At 53.7% G+C, this 19,909-nt stretch overlaps 2 protein-coding genes across 3 annotated transcripts in view; both read right to left on the bottom strand.

The window, feature by feature from the left end:
* Positions 1-707: 707 nt before the first annotated feature.
* LOC138119389 (carbonic anhydrase 15-like) lies at positions 708-7,644 on the bottom strand. 2 transcript variants are annotated; one of them, XM_069031207.1, is made up of 8 exons: positions 7,425-7,644; positions 5,797-5,832; positions 3,643-3,813; positions 3,279-3,439; positions 2,534-2,626; positions 2,179-2,245; positions 1,841-2,007; positions 708-1,163 (listed from the first exon to the last, which is right to left on the bottom strand). In XM_069031207.1, exons 1-8 carry the CDS (start codon positions 7,489-7,491, stop codon positions 945-947), a joined length of 981 nt encoding a protein of 326 aa, XP_068887308.1. In that variant the 5' UTR covers positions 7,492-7,644; the 3' UTR covers positions 708-944. The 2 variants fall into 2 exon arrangements, with proteins under 2 accessions (XP_068887308.1, XP_068887310.1); XM_069031209.1 differs by lacking the exon at positions 3,643-3,813 and having other exon boundaries at positions 7,425-7,643.
* A 3,693-nt stretch (positions 7,645-11,337) lies between these two features.
* The window catches only part of DGCR2 (DiGeorge syndrome critical region gene 2), a 45,273-nt gene continuing 36,701 nt past the window's right edge, over positions 11,338-19,909 (bottom strand). The window contains exons 8-10 of the mRNA XM_069030463.1: positions 17,770-17,922; positions 17,094-17,330; positions 11,338-16,317 (exon numbers count right to left, since the gene is read on the bottom strand). Of these exons, the coding sequence (XP_068886564.1) occupies positions 16,076-16,317; positions 17,094-17,330; positions 17,770-17,922 (632 nt within the window). The 3' untranslated portion in view covers positions 11,338-16,075. The remainder of the gene's footprint in view (positions 16,318-17,093; positions 17,331-17,769; positions 17,923-19,909) is intronic.

Genomic DNA, 19,909 nt, shown 5'->3' with positions numbered 1-19,909 from the left:
GGGGATCACAGAGCCGCATTCCCCCGGCCTGGGGGTCGGCGGGTCTGCGACGGGGGCCCTCCACGCACGGAGAGCCCCTTGCAGCGAGGGCTTCACCCCAGGGGGATGCTCAGGACCCCCGCACCCACGGGTGCTACGGCCAACGCCGAAGCTGGGGCCTCGAGCCCTGCACTGGCAGTGGTTCCCTCCAGAAATGATGAAAAACCTCACCCTGCCCCGTTCTTCTCCCAGATAATGGCCTGTGCTCTTCACCCATAATTCAAGAGAAGATGGGAACATGCCTGGAGCTCCAGCACATTAATTATGAACCACCTCCCCCCACGCAGCCCTGCCCCGGCAGCCCCGGCAGCTGCAGTTATTCCTGCCAGCACAAAATGAGCTCCGTGGAAAGATCCCTGTGTCCTGCACAAGGGCACTGCAGGTGCCGTGTTCCCAGTGACGCCCCATCCCTCCAACAGCCAGCCCCAGCCCTGGGGAAAGCGACGGGGCAGCGTCTGCAGCACAGGGACCGCATGGATCGTGAGCCAGGGCCGGGATTTGGCTCTCTCCTGCCCGCCTGCGCCACCACGCAGGGGACAGCCCGGAATGCCACCCAGACACCACCCCCAGCTCCCTGCCCACTCACCCCACGGTGCCATGCCGAGCACCTGCCCCAGATGTCGAAGGGACACAGAGCCAGCAACAAAGAGGCAGCAAACCACAGCCACTGGTGAAAACCTTGGCTTTATTCCAGCCTCTACAGCATCCCCCTCGCAGCAGCTCCCACTGCCCATCTACAGGGGCATCCCAGGGTAGCTCCAGGCTTGCAGAGATTCACTCTGCAGAGATGCAGCTTCACAAAATCTTCACCCAGCCAAGGTTTCAACGTGCTTTTTTTTGTGTGTTTCCCCATTTCCCATGAACAAGATGCATCGCCTCCATCTCCCCTGCAGCAGGGCCAGACCCTACGGGGCTGGCAAGAAGAGGCTGAGCAAGGCCAGGAGGAGCAGAGGCGAGAGGAGCTGGTGGTGGCCCCCGTGCAGGGACCCACCTCTGGCTGTGGCACCCCGGGAGGCAAAGATCTTCCGGCTGCGGAGGGGCTGCGGCGGGCGGAAGTTGTTGATCATCTTTAGGAGCATGGATCCCTCGAGTGGGAAGTGGAGGGTGCTGACGAATGCTTTCAGCTGCACATGGAGAGAGGGAGGGTGAGCAGCTGGATTGTCAGGCACCCCAAACCCCTGCCCACTGCAAGCCCCCCTCATACTGCCCCGTTGCCAGGGGCACAGGACCCATGGCATGGCCCCACAGCAGTGGGTGTTCTCCCACCACCCCCACCGCTCTCCTGAAGCCAGATCCACAGGTAGGCACAGAGGCAGGTCCTTACAAGGATCAGGTCTTGAGTTTTAAAGGAGCTAATTGTGGCTTTTTGCCAACATTGAGCACTTAAAGAGTGGCTGGCCCATGACTTCCTCAAGAAAACACATCTACTAAGATGCTTGGGCAGCAGAGGAGAATTCCTTCCTTCCATCCATCCATCCATCCATCCATCCATCCATCCATCCATCCATCCATCCATCCATCTCCTTGGAGCCTCTACTGAGCTTCAACGGATGCACTCCCATTTCTCTTTCTGAATGCCAAGGCTGGGTAGGAGAGCAGTATGGATGGGATTTCTTCCCACTGGCAGGTGGCCACGTCTCCATTGCTTAACCTTCATAAAATTAATTAATTGCCAAGTTGCCAGGAGCATTATTATAGAGATGACTTTCCCTGTGCTCTTGCTCAAGGGTCAGGAAGGACAAGGAGAGAGGTCACCCTGGGGATCCAGCCTTTTGTGTGCTGGGGCTGTACATGCCAGTACCTGCTCCCGGCCAATTTCCACTGGCTCCTCGAAAACAGTCCAGATGACGGCCTCGCTGCAGTCGGGGGTGGTGAGGGAGCCCTGGTAGCGGTAGTAGCCGGAGAGCCGGCTGGCACGTGGCAGCAGCGTGCTCAGGCGGAAGGTGGAGGCCAAATCCACAGAGTCCCCTGTGGGCCAAGACAGGGATACTCAGCCTGTGCTCTGCTGAGGGTGTGGGGACGGCAGGGCCCCCATCAGTTTCCCTTCAGCCAGATGAACCCACGGTCTGGCAGGTCCCCCTGCCTTCCCACACCAGGGTCTCCCCTTTCCTGCCCCACCCTGATGAGGAGGCGACTCACCAGCGTGGGAGACATTCCTGAGCCCCGCCACGATGGTGTTATAGTTGGTGTTAGTGGTTTCAGAGACCTGTGTACGGGGAGAATAAGTGGTTGAAGTCAGGCAGAGCCTGGGCAGGGCAGAGCTGGGTCATCCTGTCCTGCCAAGCAACCACAGGCAGAGCCAGCCCTGCCTCACATTGTTGCAGAGCAGTGGGGAAGGGTTCCCAGCACTCTCTTGCACAGTCAGTGGGTTCCCCAGCCTCTCCTGGCCTTGACCCAGCCCTCCTGCCCCTTCCCACTCCCTCAGGACACCCGTACAATGCTCCCCCGGCTGCACCACCAGCACCCAGTTTCTAGGGGGCCCCTGCAGACCCACCTGGAAGAAGAAGCCAAGGACAGCCAGCCCATTGGGATGCCCCTTGGCCTCTGCCAGTGTCTGGTACTTGACATTCATGTGGACGATGTGCATCTGAGGAAAGCACAGAGGAGCCAGGCGTGGACAACTGCCCCCAGCCAACACCCTGGCAGCAGGACATTCTGCTATGGGTCCTTCCAGCCAGCTTGGGATGGCCGGACACTGAGTAAAGCCCTCCTGGTCCCACTGGCACTTCTGTGGGGTGGCTGTTTGGAGGATCAAAGCACCCCAACGAAGCAAGCACCCTTTGAAGGGTGTGCAAAAGGGGGACAGCAGTCCCGGATGTGCCAGACACAGAACATAAATTCTGCTTTCCTCTGGCAGATAATGAATATTTTAGAGGAGCAGAGCCTCTTTCATCCAGAAGGATCCCGATGTGCTTGGCACAGCACACTCCTGCTTGCTCTCACTTGCATTCACTAGCTCAGTGTGTGGTCCCAGCAGGGCACAGAGGCCCCCAAACCCTGCTGAGTGCCTCAGATGAGGCAGCTTGGCCCATGCATGGTAAAGAAACACCTCTAGTCTCATGTCACCTGCTTTTTCACCACCCAGGTGCCTGTGCAGGGGCAGAGTTGAACCCACCAATGCAGTCACAGAGTTCAGTCACCTGCTGCATGACAGCCTTGGGGTGTCCCAGCATCACCCCTTCCCACCACACCAAGGGCTTGGGTGACCCAGAATGTGATGAGGGCTTTTTCTCACGTACCTCCATGGGAAGCTGGCGCCCGTCAAGGGTGTGCTCGGAACCATTCCCGGCTGGGCTGCCCCAGTGGAAGTGGAGCTGGATCGCACGGTACCTGCCAGGGAGGCCCCCGCCACTGATGGTGATGTGCTCAGAGGCCGATTCACTCTCCAGGCTCAGCATCACTGCAAGGGCAGCAGGGCAGGGTGAGGGGGGGCTTAGGATGAGGAACAGCCCTGGCACAGCTCCTTCTCCCTGGCTTCATCCCAGCACTAACATTAACATGCATGGATCCTGGAGCACCTGGGAGTGGCACTAGAGCCAAGCCCCAGTCAGGATGGTGACTGGAGAACTGGGACAGGGGAAGGTGCCCGGCTTCAGCACGCACCTGTGTGCCTGTTGTTTGTCAGCCTCCACTTGCCAGGGGGAGCCTGGTCGTAACCCTCGAAGAGGATGTCCCCGAGGCCACCATCCCGCTGCAGCTGGCGCCTGTCGATGTTCACAGGGGACTGCTTGTCGCCACCGCATGTGGCTTTCAGCTCCTTCCAGTGGCTGGGCCCTGCGGAGGAGGAGCAGGGGCACCACGGGCAGCCACCGAGCCACCACTGCCCCCGGGGGGGACACAAGGCCACGGGTGGCTTTGTCCCCAACCAGCCCTCCTGTCCCTGCCAGCTCAGCTGTGCTCTCTTGCATCCCATGGGAACTGTTCCCTGCCCGGCTAAGTTTCCTTCCTAATGATGAGCAGGGGCTGGTCGCAGCCTCATCCATAATTCAGCAGGATTTCCTCGAGGGGCCAGGGGCTATATTTATCCCGGCAGCAGCATCCACATCGACGCTGGTGAAGGGCAGGCTTTTTTCCCCTGCCCCTTCTGCCCGTGCCTGGGTTTTAGCATGTTTAACCTACTCACGCTGGTTCTGTCCAGCTGTGACAGGTGACAGTGCAACTTGGCCACACAACTCATCCTGGGGCAAATCCTACACAAGTTCCAGTGTGACCACACGATGCCCATCAGCAGCTCCTGGGGTGGGGGGGGGGTCACCGTGGCAGGAGCTGGGTGAGGACACAGCAGTGCTGGCAACTGACTGGACCCCCTGCAAACCCACAGTGCTGCCTGGGGGCTGTGAGCAGGGTCCCCATGGCTGCCACCACGGCCAGACCACACAACCGACACATAAACATAGCTTGTCCCCATTGCCCAGGCATCATCTCTTGTTGCAACACTTGTTGCAGCCCACAGCTGGATGTAGCCAGCCAGCCACCCTGCTGGTCACTGGTCCGGCGTGGCTGCCACAGCACCCCGCTCCTCCTGGTGCAGCCCAGGTTAGAGGTGTTGTCAGCACCGGCCACTGCTGGTATCTGGGCTCAGTCCAGCCAGGGAACAGGAGCTCCCTCAGTGTTTCCTGCCCTGTCCTCCCAGGGCATCTCCGTTCCCAGGGGAGCTCAGCACATCCCAGCAGGCACTGTTGGCTCTTCTCACACACACATTATGGCTGGGCTGCCTTTGCCTACAGCCAGGGTTTGGGGAACTGTTCCCCCAGCAGTGCCCCCTGGTTCAGCTCTGATGTTTACCTTCCTCTTGGGCAGACAAACCACAGACACTTGTGGGCTGTATTCCACCTCCTGCCCCCTGGGCTCAGCTCTTACCCTTTATGGTTTCCTCTCATCACTTCAGGCAACTTTTTGCCTGGAAGCACTGGGAGCTGCAGCCTGGCCGTGCCACCGTCCCACCAGATTCCTGGTACGGCATAACTGGGTGGCCCCACAGATTACCAGGTGCCTTCATTAAGGGGCCATTCCACACGGCTCTGCTGCGGGCACACTGCCGGCTCCACGCTGCTCCAGCCGCTTCCCACCGGCCCCTGTCCCCTGCCAAAACCTGCCCTTGCTGCCAGCCCGGCAACCTTAAACCAGGTAAGACCGAGCCTCACTCTGACAGGGGTGAGCGGAGCCCGACAATCCACACTCACAAGCCACAGGGCATGTAAACCCAAGAGCTATAAAACAGTTGGGCCGTAACAGCTGATTAAATGCTTGATGATCTTTAATTAACCTTTTACAAGCTATTTGTAATTTGTGTTTGTATGTTTTGAGACAAAGTGCCCCCAGCCATGCTTCCTTTCCCAGCCAGGCAGGGCTGCTGCCTGCTCAAAGGGAGCTGTCCCTCCTCAGTCGGGCCCCTGGGCCCCAGTCCCCCTTGCTGCCTGCACTGCACTGGGTTTTTAATGGCGTATTTTAAAAGCTGGACTTGTTTCAGGTGGAAGGAGGAAAGCTGGTGCTGCCCCAGGAGCACCCAGACCTGGCTGAGGTGAGGGATGGGACTGAGTCACTCCAAGGGGCTCAGGTGTTTGTCAAGTCTCTACAGCAACAAAAAAGTGAAGCTCCTCTAACCATTCCCACTGTTGGTGTGACATGGGGGGTTTGCCCTTTTCCATGCTATGCTCCCCCTGGGCCTTGCTGATGCTGCCCAGGTGCCCTTGGCTGGGCACTGTGGGGAGACACGAGGGTCTGAGCCCCAGCACCGCCACACTTGGCACCACTCACCGCATTGGGGGTCCTGTGAGTCGTAACACCACTGCCCTGTGGGAGAAAGGAGAGCTCAGGGCAGGTGATGGAGACAGGCACCCCCTCCCCAAACCCACCTGCGGCCGTGCCCAACCCCCCAACAATGAGGACATCCCCCAGTGCAGCCCGGGGTCCCACCAACACTTGTGTTCATCACAGTTATTTTTGGTGCTAGTGTTTTCACACCCTCCCTGCCTCCCCCAGACGCTCCACAGGGAAACCTCCCTCGGTATCGCTGCTCCAAGGCAGCCAAACCTCGCTGCTCACTGTGCTCCTTCCCCAGCTCTTGTGGGCCATCCCCCCTTACCCATCCTGGGGAGCCAAGGCATCCCCTCACCCCACAGCAGATGCCTTGCGGCCCCCAGCAGCCGCGGCGAGCGGGAGCCGAGAGGAGCCTCTGCAGCCCTTCCCGGTGTCCCCGCGGCTCCCGCGGGTGGGCTGGCAGCGGCAGCAGGCGGGCGGTGGGCAGGCCCGAGCCCACGCCGTGGCGATGGTGGCTGGTCCCGTCACTCAGGGCCACCTCAGCCAGAGCTGCCGAACTCCCACCGGCGCTCGGGTGGCTGTGGGTACCACAGGCTCGATGACAAATGCTGGCACAGCAGGTGCAGGGACGCCGAGGGGATGCCGAGAAAGCTGGCTCCCTGCTCCTGCTCTGCTGTCTGCACATCCACCCAGGACCATCAGCTCTGCAGAGGGAGCTGGGGAGTGCACCCCTTTCCTCCTCAGCTCCCCGCTCTGCTCCTGGCAGGAGTCACAGAGCAACCTGGTGCTGCCCGGGGCCAGCCCACGTGAACGGTCCCCGCTGATGGCCGAGGGGCCGTGCCAGCGGGCCCGGCTGCAGGCGAGCCGAGCCACGCTCTCGTGCCAGCCACAGCCGCTCGGACCAGCAGGACAAAGGCAGCCCTGCCTGCCTCCACCTGTGCTGCTCAAGGCCCCAGCCTGCCGCACTGCATCCAAAGTCTCACTTACAGCGGTAAGGGAGACACCAGCCCCAGAGGAGAACGGGGAGCGGGACAGTGCAGGCAGGACTCGGACGGTCCCTAGAGCAGGGATCTTGGGGTCCAAGGGCAAGCCGAACTCCTGGGAAATCCTCAGACCTGCACGCACCAGCCCTCGAGCATCCTCCGGCAGGAGCCAAGGTAGCGCTGGGCAGCCCCAGCCTGGCCCGGCAGCAGGTGAGCACCCAGCGCCTCGGCCCGGGACGGCAGCGCCCGTTCGCCCGGAGGTTTCGTCCTCATTGGTGTTTCCCGGTGGTGCGGGTCTGTGGGGCGGATGGGCTGAAGCCCAAGACCCCAGTGTCCCAAGGGGGCCCTGGCCCGACCACCTTCTGCCAGCACAGACAGCCCCAGGCGGGCTGAGAGCCCCCGAGGCCGGCGCTGCACAGGGCCATCCGGCAGCGGGGAGGGGGTGGTGTGGTGGGAGGGCAGAAGAGGGCTCCTGGGACAGACTAGGTCCCCCAGTCCCTGTTGCCAACCCCTCAGCCCTCATCACCCCTCGACACGTGGGAAAGGAATGGAATAAGCGGCGGCCCCCAGCCCCCCCTGTCCCGCGCCCCCGTCCTCTCCACCCGCGGGACCCCCGGCTCCGCCGCCCCGGGCGCAGCTCACCTCCCTCGGCCGCTCGCACGACGAGGGGCAGTGTCAGGAAAGTTATGCCGAGCCCGGTGGGGCCCATGGCGGCGGGGGGCAGCGGGGGGATCCCCGCACCGCCCCGTCCCGTCCCGTCCCTCCGCAGTGCGCCCGGTGCTGGGCTGGGGCGGGCGGCAGCGCTGGCAGCGCCCGCAGCCCGGGAGATGCTCGGCTACAGCCTGGGCTCTGCTCTTACATATTCATCACCCGGGCTGAGTTTTTAACTCCTCGGCTGCTAGGAGGGAGCAGGGAGAGCCCGGCCCCCGGCCAGCCCCCCGCGCCCGCCGGGTCCCTGCCCGCGGTGACAGGGACAGGCGGGGAGCGGGGGCTGGCGGAGCCCACGGGTGCTGCTCTCCCCGCCCGGTACCATCCCGCTCTCCATCCCCAAAGCTGGAGGTCGGCAGCAACCCCGCAGTGCCCCATCCCGCCCCCGCACAGTGTGTGGGACTACAGATGGACTTCAGGAGGCGGAACGGGCTGGGGACAGCAGCTTTGGCCCATCCCCTCCCCATTCCTTGCAGACACAGGCTGTGGGACATACCCTCCCCCCAGCCTTAGGAACTCCCCAGCCAGCAGCAGGTCCTGCATCTCCCATGACTGAGCGTGATGGTTCCCACCTGGTGATGGGCAGGTGGTGCCATGGAGACCCACAGACCAAACCCAGCTCATGCCTGCAAGCAGAGGCCCTTCCCTGGACAAAGCCCAGCGAGCACCTCCTGGAGCCCCGTCCTCGGGGCCCAGGCAGCCTCCACAGCCATGCTATAGGGGACGCTCAGTCCCTGCAGTCACCAAGGAGCCACACAGTGCCGGGGCAGGATTCAGCCTTTTCCTCTCTAGCGGGCACAAGGCTGCACTGGCTCACACTCACAGCCATGGGGCACTGACTGGCCGGTGCAGGGGGGCAGTGCTGGGGCACCCACCCGAGCAGCACTCGAGCCCAGTGCAGGCATCCCATGCTGGTGGGTGCAGCCGTTCAGCTCCTCAGCACAGAGTGAGCATATGCCATCCCATTGCACCAGTCCAGGCAGGTCCCACAGGAGCCAGGATCTCAGCAGGTAGGTAGGAAGGGGGTGAGAACACAGGAGCATGGTGTTATCACGTTCTCCTAAAATATCCGTGCCATCTTCAGGCAGCAGAGGAAAGGAGGCCAAGGGGCCCAGCCCGCAGCTCCCCTCGCCGGCACTTGGCCCTGGCTGGGAGCACTGGCGAGTCACTGCCAGGATGAACAAACCCAGCAGCAGCGCGAGGGCAGCGGGAAGCAGCCTCCTGCTACCGGCTTGGCCAGGGATGGGCTCTGGCTCAGCAGAGCTGCTTGGCTGCTGTGTGCTACAAGGGGCTCATCCTCAGCAGTGATTCTTTGGGGCACCTTCTTCCCCCCAAGGCAGCACCAGCCCCAGGCAGTGCCTGGGCAGCACTGAGCCACGTTTGGGCCTCAGTGCAGGGCACAGAGGAGGGCGGCAGGACAGGTGTCCCCTGGGCTGCTCTGGATCTGCGCCATGGCTGACACTTGGCCCCTGCTCCAGGGATGAGGTAGTCTGCAGAGGGCTGCGGTCATCCTTCCGGAGGGAGCCGCAAAGGGCGGGCAGGTGGGACAGAGGGTCGCACCAGCTCTGCAGCCTGCTGCCGACTGCTGCCGGGAAAGAGAGGAGCTGTTCCGGCACTCATGGTACCAAGACCTCCCTTGAAAACATGAGCCCACCAAGTGACCCCTTTTCCTACATGCCTGCAGCAGGACTGCCCATATTTCCAGGTGGTGGGGAGAAGCCCAAGAGTCTTGGGGTCAAGATGAGACTCACTGCACCATGGACACTTTTTTAGGTTTTCAGGCTTCTCTAGTGGTGATTTTTAGCAAGGGGGGCAAGAGCAGAGTGTGGGGCTCAGCACAACCCCAGAAAGAAGCAGAAGCAGAGCGAGGAAGCAGTGGGGTCTACAAGGCATGTGGAAAGGCAGTGGCAGCACCACAGCACTGTGCCCTACCCTGCTCCCACCCATCCCCACTGCTCTGCTCCCTAGGGTGCATGGTTGGCTGCTGGCACCCGTGCCAGGCGGGGGAAACCTCCAGTTTCTATAGGAACCGGATCAAGCCTTGAAATTGCCGGCCTTGATGACGTGGTGTGGTGGTGGAGCTCACAGCTGATCCTGCAGCTTTGAGCCGTCCTCATAGGGCGACACCACATCCATCAGCCTGCTGCCACAGAGCCAGGAGGCAGCGAGGTCCCCGCAGACACGCATAGTCACAGCACCAAGGGCAAGAGCCGTGATAAGGGGAAAAATACCACCGAAAGATAAAAATAGTTACTTAAGCTGCAGCCATCGATTGGTCGTGGGCACGGTGCCTCCCTGGTGGGAACCCCCACCACGTGCACCGTCAGCTAGCCCTGCGCCAGCACACGGCGGAGTTGCCAACAGCTCCTGGAGGTAAATCCTGCACTGCCACGCGGGAGCCTGCCCGGGGACCCGGGCTGACAGGGACAGTGACAAGACCAAGACTTGAGCCGCCAGAGTGTGGTTCACATCACCCAGGGATGAGTGCACGAAGAGATGCGGGCATCCAGGAGGCAAAGTTCTCAGGCAGTAAATACTCTGATCTTTGATCCCCATAATAAGCTGGTGCTAGCCCAGGAAGAAAGCCGGGAGCGGGGCAGGGAGCGCAGCAGGAGCCGGCTCCGGCGCCGGCACAAAGGAGGCACTGTGGCCGGCAGATGCGCTCCGGCCGCCCGCCGCTGCACAGCCCCTTCATTCATCCCACGCTCCCACCGCCGCCGGGGTCAGCGACATCTCCCCCCCCACGGCCTGGCACCCCCGGGGTCACTGCCAGCACACGGCCCCGGCGCGTGTCTGACACGCTCCCCCGCCCTGGCTCTCTCCCAGGGGCTGAGTGCCCCGGACACGCCGTGCTGGGCACAGCTGCTCATCACCCTCTCAGAAAAACGCATTTTAAGCTACTAAGAGCTTACAGCAGGACGCTGCCCAGCAATGTCCTGCCACAGCACCCGAGGGCCAACACAGACAGCTGCCTCCGCACACGTGTGTCCCCGTGTCACGGAGGGGAGCCCCGAGAGCCGTGGCTGTGCTTCGGACAATCCACGCTGCTCCCTACAGGAACCGTCCCGTCCCCAGGCAAGGGGCAGGAGGCAAGGGCAAGGTGTATCTGCACAGCATCTCCCAGCACCAGCAGAGCCCCACGGGGGGTCCAGGGCCGACTGAGCCCCTCCAAAGAGCTCGCGACACCAGACAGGCGCTACGGAGAGAGAGACGCTCGTCCCCCCAAGAGCAGCAGAGCAGGAAGGGCCGCGTCCCATCGCTCTCAGTCGAGCCAACATCGCCCGGCTGGAGCCGCGATGCAGCTCTGGAGCTATGCAGTTCAGGGCCGCGGAGGCGGCTGCGGTGGCAGCTGCCCTCTGCAGGCACAGGGACGGGGGAGCGGAGCCCTCGGTGGCCCGGCAGTGACAGGGCCCGCTGGACGCCTGTCAGCAATGAACGCACCCTGCGGCCGCGAGCGGGGCACGGCCCGGCACTCACAGCAAGCGCTGCGAGCCCGGCGGCTCGCGGAACAACAGGGAGCTGAGTCTGGAGCACCCTCTCCCTTCTCCATAACCCCCTGCCCCTGGACTCAGCTTCTTCCCATGGGTTTGGGGAGGACAGCAGGAATACGCTGCACTCCATTTTCTTGGGTGTAAACCCAAGACTTTCCTAAAATTACACTAACATAGGTAAAATCCCACTGGAATCTGTACCCACAGGAACTCTGGCAGCCTACCTGCTCAAAGTTAAATGCATCTATTGATCTTTTAGCAAGATCATCGTTCAGAAGTGTGATTTAAGAAAACCCTCCTTCGCAACACTGGGGAACCACATTGACGCAGAAATCAGGAGACACTGGAACACAACATTTCTCTTACAGAACACAATTTATTTGGCATTTGGATGAAATGTTTCTCACAGCATCTTGGAAAAAAAAAAAAAAGATTAGTGCCAACCCCAACGAAGTTAAAACAAAAACCAGTGTCACAGGGATTCAATTATTATAGTATCAAATTTAAATTCTACATGGTATTTCACAGAATATCAAAATCTTTTATACACTGCCACAGTTAAGTCCAGTCACAAACCAACTACATAGGAGAAGCCTGCAAGTGCAGCGCTGGCTAAAATGATTTTCCAGAGGAAGGTAAAAAGCAGTGTCTCATTCTCTCGCAGCCTCCCAGGCGCCCTCAGCCCAACACACAGGGATGGTGCAGCACAGCCACCTCTGCTGCCATCAACGCTGACCCACTCAACACTCAAGGGGCACATACTAGAAAATTAAAGCTATGTGGTACTGCAGCAGGCAGGCAACGCTGACTGTTGTTAGGGGGAAGCGCATCTTCATCACCAAAAGCATCTATTCCAAGGAAACACCTATTTCACTTGGGACTGGGGAACATCAGAAGCAAACATACTAACTTTGATTCACCTCCTCTACACGCAACTGCTCTAATTTTACGGTCCAGCTCCCAACTTGCAAGGGAAATTTAAAAGAAATTTCTGCATATTACATGTTCTTAGCCAGGGAGAAAAAAGACGTTTCAGCAACTGAAAAAAGGAGACGCACGTTATGGATTGTACGAGGCAACGTTAAAACATCAGTGTTTTGCCACTGAGAAGTCACATCTGAAAGATAAAAACATCTTTAAGTACCAGCTTCAAATTTATTTAACATGAGATGGGAAAAGAATGGTAATAATTTCTGGTCACAAAAAACATTTTCTTCTCAAGTACTGAAACAGGCCATCACCCCATGACACCTGTGGAGGCAGAGCACCCACCGACTGCAAGATTCAGCCTTCAGAAAAAAATGTCCACCTACTTCGTTCTTCTTCTAGATCAGTGTCCTGCTGTGCATGGCTAAAGGAACAGTCTGGGGCTCAAACTAAACAGGACCGAACATCAAACAGACAAGCCCCTTGTACACCTGAATGACAGTGCTGATCTACCACAACAAAACCCAGCACCCCTGTAATGTTTTACCTCTACAACTCACCTAGGGCAGAGCCAGAGGCTGCTGTGAGACTGTGGATGGGCATCACTGACAAACCAGAGTGTCTGGGGCCGCTCTTAGGGAACAGCGGAGACCTCAAAATGGCACCACAGTAGGGGGAAGCTGAGGAGCAGCTTTGTCCGAGGCCAGACCAGCCAGGACAAGACCAGCCCTGCATGGAACCAGGCACTGGGACTTTACGATGACTGTGGTCAAGGACATCCCGAGAAAAGCACACCCTGGGCTCACACGTGCTGCTGGAAACCATGTGGCAATGCCCTCTTCCTGCTGGGGCTGCAGGGACACTTAGGATGCATCAGTTGTTAAGAAAAACATCTAGAGATGTGAACGGCAGTGGGGAAAAATCAATGCAGAGAGCAACTCCAAACATCTCATCAATCTAATGGCAATCAAACCAGAGAGGTTTTCCTTGGGCAAGCACCAACCCTCTGTAATTGGCACTCAGGACAAACTGCCCACCAGTCACCTTGCCAAGGGCAAGGAAGGTTTGCTGAGGAGTCCACTGCTGTCAAGAAAACTTAACTCTTCCCCAGTTGGTCCAGAGGTCTGAGTAGTTAGGACATTTTCTGCTACAAAGGCTCTTACTGCAGGAGAAAGTACTCAATGTGAACAAGCTACACTGAAAAGGGAAAAAAAAAAGACAATTTTATTGCCAAATTAGAAGCTCACCGAGAGGTAAATCAGCTGTACTTAGTGAGCTGCTCCATTCAAGGCAGAATTTCCCTTGTTTACAGTTAAGATGAAGAAGGATACGAGAAAACAGAGAAAATAGCAGCCTCCTGCCAATATACCAGTGGGAAAGGCTCAGAAGCAATGGGGAAAATATCACACTGAGACTTCTACAAAGAAGCCTCCATTTGGAACAGCTACAACCAGGAGCCACAATGAAGTTGCCAGTTGTAACAGAGCTTATTTGCAAATAAAATTCACCACAGAACCAAAAGTAAAATACAAAAATATCGACCAGATTCCTGCACTGTTAGGTGAAGTGTGAGGTAAGGTATCTGTTCACCTCAGCCACAAAACACAGCTTCAGAGACTGAACCAAGCCAAAAGGCCTTTTGTTATTGCGCTAGGATACTACAATGAACAAATATTCCATCTGGCTTCAAAAGAAATTGGAAATTTTCTATTTTGCACTGCTAACAAAATATTTTTCAGGAACAGATTGTAGTAGCATAGACTTCGCATCCTATTTAAGTGCACACTATCACAGCCTGTCCTACAACAGAGTGTAGCCAGCTTGAGAGAAGTATTAACCCTAGAGCCTAGTTTCTATCTCAGTGCTTAGCTTCACCTAGCTGGACGCAGCACAAAGGTTACTGTCTACAGTATGTATAGAGAGATAGATATATGTGATATATATATATATATATATCACCACCCAGAAACACACGCACACACACACGCATTCGTACCTATAAAACTAAAGAAAAATCAGTACATACAATGTATAAAACGTATGAATGTGCTCAAAAACGCACAAAACCCGCTTTATTTTCATACTTCAGAAATGCTCAATAATTTGTTCGCATGGTTCTGACTACTGCTATCCATCCACTTCATTAGACCAGGACTTGGAACTCGGAGGAGGACTCGGTCAGAGATCCCACAGGGTGCAGAACTGCTCCTCTCGTTTCGTACCACTGCTGTTGGGGCCAGGCACAGCGGAGAGCAGGATGGGGCGGTGAACGGCTCCAGGCAGAGAGGCTTCCTAACAGTGCTTCCTCCCACTCGTGTGCCAGCAGCGCTCCCCAGAACTGTGATTCACGCTCTCCGGTGGAATCAGGGCTGTTTGCAAGTGTCTGCATGTCAAGACACCAGATACAACCTCAATAGCAAAACTCACAGTTTTCTGTGCAAAACGAGTTGAATTGTCAAGACCAATCCCCAAGTACAGTATAAGCCTATAGGCAAGACAGGGAATATAAAGTAGCAGCATATTCCATGGGGAAAGAGTCAGCTGCACTGGGAAACCACAACAGTGGGTTAGGATTTGTCATACAAGTATGATTTCTCATCATTACTAGAAAAATAGATCACATACACACCCCCATGCAGTGTTTTCTTCCTGTCCCTCTAGGCTTGTACCCTTCATAAGGTAACAGGAGACCACTCACAAGAGACATTCTTTACAAATTCCTTAAAATTCATCTCATCTGCTGACTGTTACAGTAAGTCAAGGAGAAGCAGAGGCAATGGGAGGATGGGGGAAAAAGGTAAATTATTTGTACACTGAAATCCAAACTTAAATTTAAAATTGCCTGTAAAGGTTATTTTGTACTCATTACCAAAACCAACAGTGCTTAACTTTGGGTTTCGTGAGGGATTAAATGAATCTTTGCCATCTGTAAATTAACTTAGCTTAAAGAGTTCAATATGAGGGCAAAATTTAAGATGACATATCAGACTGAAGCAAACTGCTTTATTGATTTAAGTACACTAACCTCATTACAACCCCTCATGAGACCTGGATAAATGGTCTGGGGGGCACAGGGGAAATATCTAGAACAGGGTTGGCTATTTATGGGACTGAGATAAGGAACGAGTGTCCAATTAGAATTAAACATCACGTATAGGTACAAGTTGATCACCATTTTTAAGTGGTATGTGTAGAACTGTAAAGAAGTGAAATGAAGGGGAGGGAACACACATGCTAAATATAGCATGCAATAAGAAAAGCAAGAACAGTGGTCTTTGATCCAGTTTTGTGCAACTGTTCACTCTAAAGAAGTCAAACTAGAAAGAAAATACCTCAATCTTTCTTATGGGATTAGAACAAACAGGGGCTTCACTTCAAACAGTGAACTCAGACTGCATCCAAGTTAATTGCTCCCCATCTCTTCCCTAAAGTACTTCCTAACACATGAGGGTTCTACCAAAGGGACATCACACAGACCCAGTTTGCTTCGTGGGCCAGAAATTTATCCAACAATAGGAGATTTTGCAGCTACCAACAACAAATAATTGTAATTGCAAGTCCCGGTCTTCTCAGTACCCACTTGTCACATATTGCGTAGACCATTCCTCCTCCAGTTCCTCTGGTGTTCTGATCAAGGCAGATCAAAACCCCAAGTGTTTTACACAGTGTAACTCTTGGTGGCATGTGTCCCATCCATAAAACAGGCCCCCAGCCCCCTCCCCTGCAGCTCCATCTTCTCTGCTTGAACAGTGATTGCCCCTACCCTCCTTTTCCATTGTCTGTTTCCTGGGTCCAGTGGTATCCAGCCAAATCCAAGCAGCTTTTTTCTGATGTAGATTTTGATTCCTCTCAGGTTAAGAAAAGAAAAAAAACAAACCAACCCAAACTACCCATACTTTTCACCTCCTTAGAAGTCAAAGGAATTCTCTGCTCTCCTTTCCATAACCAATGGAAAAAAAGAGCACTTATACAATCCATATTTACAGGACAAATTGATTAGTGAGTAACGACAGCCAAAAAACGAGAGGCACGATCCTAATCTAGAACATAAAAGCAGTGTTTGAAAAACAAAGTGGAGATTCCTTCTGAAGTTCAAGCCATGGCTTAGTGTTTGTCTGTGCAAACAGTTGCTAAAACTCTCTGACTGGTGCTGGGCGTTTCACTCCTTTATACAATGGTGTTGAGGGAACAGTGGCTGTGACGGCTGCCTGTCAAAGTTTCTGCTGGGGTGTTTTCGTTTATGGGTGTGTCAGGAGGGACAAGAAAGGTGCTGCTGTCAGCAGAGTCTTCCAGCTCCACTGGAGAAGGACCAACTGAGGGGGGAAGTGATCCCTCTGTAAGCTGTGGGGATACATCACAGTTTCCTAGTGATGGAGGACTGCCCTGCACAGTCTGAGAAAGAACTCCATCTGCAAAGGACAAAAAACAAGCAGAATCAGAATGAGAAATTTATCATTTCATGTTCCCAAACAGGTTTACAATCTGTATTTTCCTGGTTTTGCGGTAATGCACAACAAGATGAGACTGCAAAAGAGGAAAATTGTGTAACAAAAATAAAACTTTGACATATAAATAAGATGCTTGCACTAATCAGGCTCACTTATCTTGTGAAATATGCTGCTATAAAATCCCAAATTGGAATGATTTCTAGAGTATGTGAATATCACAGCTGCAAAACTGAAGAGCACTGGGTGAATCATTAGAAAGTGGTATTTTTGGTCAATTTTTGGGGGGTGTGGGTGGGGGAAGCAGGGAGGAGAGAAGAGGCTGGATACATTTTATCCAAAATCTCTTGTACTTGACATTTGTTCTACTTCTTAATACCAAACTCTATCAGCCTATCTTCAAAAGGCCAAAAATGGTCTCAGCATGGTAGAAAAAAGGTAACCAGCTAATCCATCCAAGGTAAGGCTCAAAAATAGGTAAGGTTTAAGAGGTAAAGTGCTTACAGATTGGACTCCACTTCTAATTTAGGTGATTCAAAGAACCTTTGCGAAAAATCAAGCTCAATGATACATTTTAACAAAAGACTTCTCCATCACAAAAATTGGAGATTTTTTTGTAAAATGTATTTTCTCGTCACAATTACTAAAACACATGATTACAGCTTTAAAAAAAACCAAAACAATCCATCCTCTAGCCAAAGTGAAAAAGTGGGAGAAAAGAGAAATTATTGCCTGCATACCTGGAATGGAACAAAGGATGCTGTCTGGATTTACAGAAGCCTCATAAGGAGGAGGTGGGTCATCGGGATGTTGAATATCTGGGTACTTGTAAGCAGTATAGGGTGGAGGTGGATCGTGGAAATGAAATGCTCCACCTTCCCCATCATCTGAAAGATGCAGCGGAGTAAGACCAGTTCCAAAACCATCGGGACCATAATCAAAGCCAGGCATCCTGCGGCCCAAGTTGAAATGGTGCACTGTTTCAAGAGAAGGAAAAGGAGTGACTTTATCCCATGCTGTCTTCTTCAGTTTAAGTCAGATCTCAACACCTTTTTCCACTTTTCACACCCCCGGAACTCATGTCTCCTGAAGACCTAGAAAAGTCTACGTAACCCATACAAGTCAACTTGCTGCAGTTACACAACAATACCCAGGCCCACCTGCTCCCAGTCTGTTTGTCCTGCATCACATCTAAATTTGACTCTAACCTCTCCAAACTCTGGACGTTGTTCACACAGAAGGTATTTCAGATTTGGACCGCATACAAACAAAAATATTTTTCCATTATCCACTAAAAAAGTTCAAGTTTGAAGAACCCACCAAGACACAGGCACAGTCAAGCAAGACGATGACATTTCTCACCTTTACATACATCAACGTGTCAATAATAAGCACAAGGTGAGAGTAGATACTCACAGTTTGCTCCAATCAAAGACTCTATGCGCTCTCTCCGCCTCTGGCGCAGCCGGTGGACCATGAAGAGCAGCAGAGAGAGGATGAGGAAGGAGGAGATGCAGCTCACAATCAGACGCATTCCACCGGCCATTGAGTCAAACAGGCTGTTGCCATCTGTTACATAAAACATATAAAAACAGCCTGTTATTTTTGTTCAAGATTCATTTTTCTTGATGTTCTTCTGTCAGTAACGGAGAGATAAACGCAGAGTGGAGACTCATTAGCCTGGTTTAACACTTCTCCGGATCTCAAATATATAAGAAAATCATGAATCATCAGGTGATTTATCGTTTTACTGCAAGAAGATCTGAAAGTTTCTAAGAATATCTTCCTCAGGAAAAGGGGTAAAACGTTGAAGGCTTTGGGCACAAAAATTGGAAAAAAGGAAGGTTAACGGCATTTTGCACATCCACTTGTTTCCCTGGCATAGCTGATGATGTTACACTAAAGAGGAAAAGGCTTGAGAACTGGCATATCTATACACTATGTAACTTCTGGACATCTTAACCCTTCCATTTCCACTAAAAAAGATCTCTAAACACTGTCACTGTCACCCAGATGTGGTTATCTGAATTCCACATGTCATCAGTACATTGGTTAGCACCACTAAGTGATAGAAACACTGTAATCATCACTCAGGAACTGAAGAGTTTAAGGTGAATGGGAATTAAACCTTTTCCTAGAGTCATACCAAAAGCAAGTGGCAGAACAAGAAACAGACTCAGGAGCTTAGAACTTGGAGAGCTCTATCCCATTGCTAACCAGATCCACACTGAGAAGGTTGTTGTGAGCAAATTACCACTGTACTCCCAATACCAGGCACAAAAGGTATTAATTTTTCACAATTCAACTAATCACACTTGGTTATGCCTAAGTAGCACATGCACACACAGGTAACTCCACACAAAGAAAAATGACCTAAAGATGATATACTCTGGTCTTTGCACCAACTTTTCATTAAAGAGTTCTGAATGAGAAATATACCCAGGTTAGCGGAGGGCAAGAAACAGATGAGGTGGCCTCACAACCTGGTCACCTGCTGCTGCAAGACACAACCACTAGCAGGTATGGCCCCTCTTCCCAGTCACTGCAGGGCCACTTTCCAGAGGAATCAGACAGATCCTGGCCACCTCTCCTTTCCCACACCCACCCCAGGTTCCAAGAGCTCCCTCCATACTTTTCCTTTCACTAAGAGCAACTGAAGTTTCATCAAAGATTCCTTATAAGAGAAGGCTAAAAGCCTCACAAAAATTTTAAGTACTAGTTTGCTACCCATACTAGTAACAGATAAATCCACCTAATTTATATGGTTCCAGTACATGGCTAACAGGCTGGCATTTATTATGTAACGCTTTCTTGGCAACAAGAAATTCATTTAATAGTGCACTATGCATAAAGCTTGAGCATTACACCCTCTCAGATCCGGCTGTGCAGCACAAAAGCCTGGGTGCTGTCAAACCTTTTAGCAACTACCGCTGACAGATAGTTCAACTTCAACCGATGCAGTCCCACACCTCCCAACCAGCACACCCTCCTGAACACCACAGACCTGCCCCTGCTCCTCCTCCATCTTATGGCAATGCTGACTCCATGATCACTGTAGATTACTCAAGGCTGTCGGTAACACTAAAGTGACTTTAGTAAAATACACACATCAGCGTAGGGACCCAGAGAAGCTGACTTTTGTCGTGGGATGGATTCTGGTGGTGCATTCCCCCTCTGCAGGCTGCACTATTAACTGAGAAATGCTCATTAGACCTCAGCCTTGACAAACTGCACTTGGACTAAGCCCTCTTGAGCTTACCAGAAACACTGTCTGTTCCCAGGAACTAACAGGTGTCTAATGAACACCTGTTTTTTAATGAACAGCCTTGGAACCTTATTTTTCTTGCCTGAATAATAACCCAAGTGGAGCGGTATTTTTGTTATTGAACCGTCAAAGAAAGTTACTGATTCAAACTGTGCCCAGGATGAAAAATTACTATGACTAGAGCCCATTCTCTTTTGACCCTATGAACAGCAGTCCAAAGTGAGATCCTTTGATCTCTCAATTCCCAGATAAGGGGCTCATGTGTATGCCTCAAACACAGATAACCAGGCA

Source organism: Aphelocoma coerulescens, chromosome 15, assembly GCF_041296385.1.
Source record: "Aphelocoma coerulescens isolate FSJ_1873_10779 chromosome 15, UR_Acoe_1.0, whole genome shotgun sequence".
NCBI classification, from domain to species: Eukaryota; Metazoa; Chordata; class Aves; order Passeriformes; family Corvidae; genus Aphelocoma; species Aphelocoma coerulescens.
This window is presented reverse-complemented; position numbering and strand designations above follow the sequence as displayed.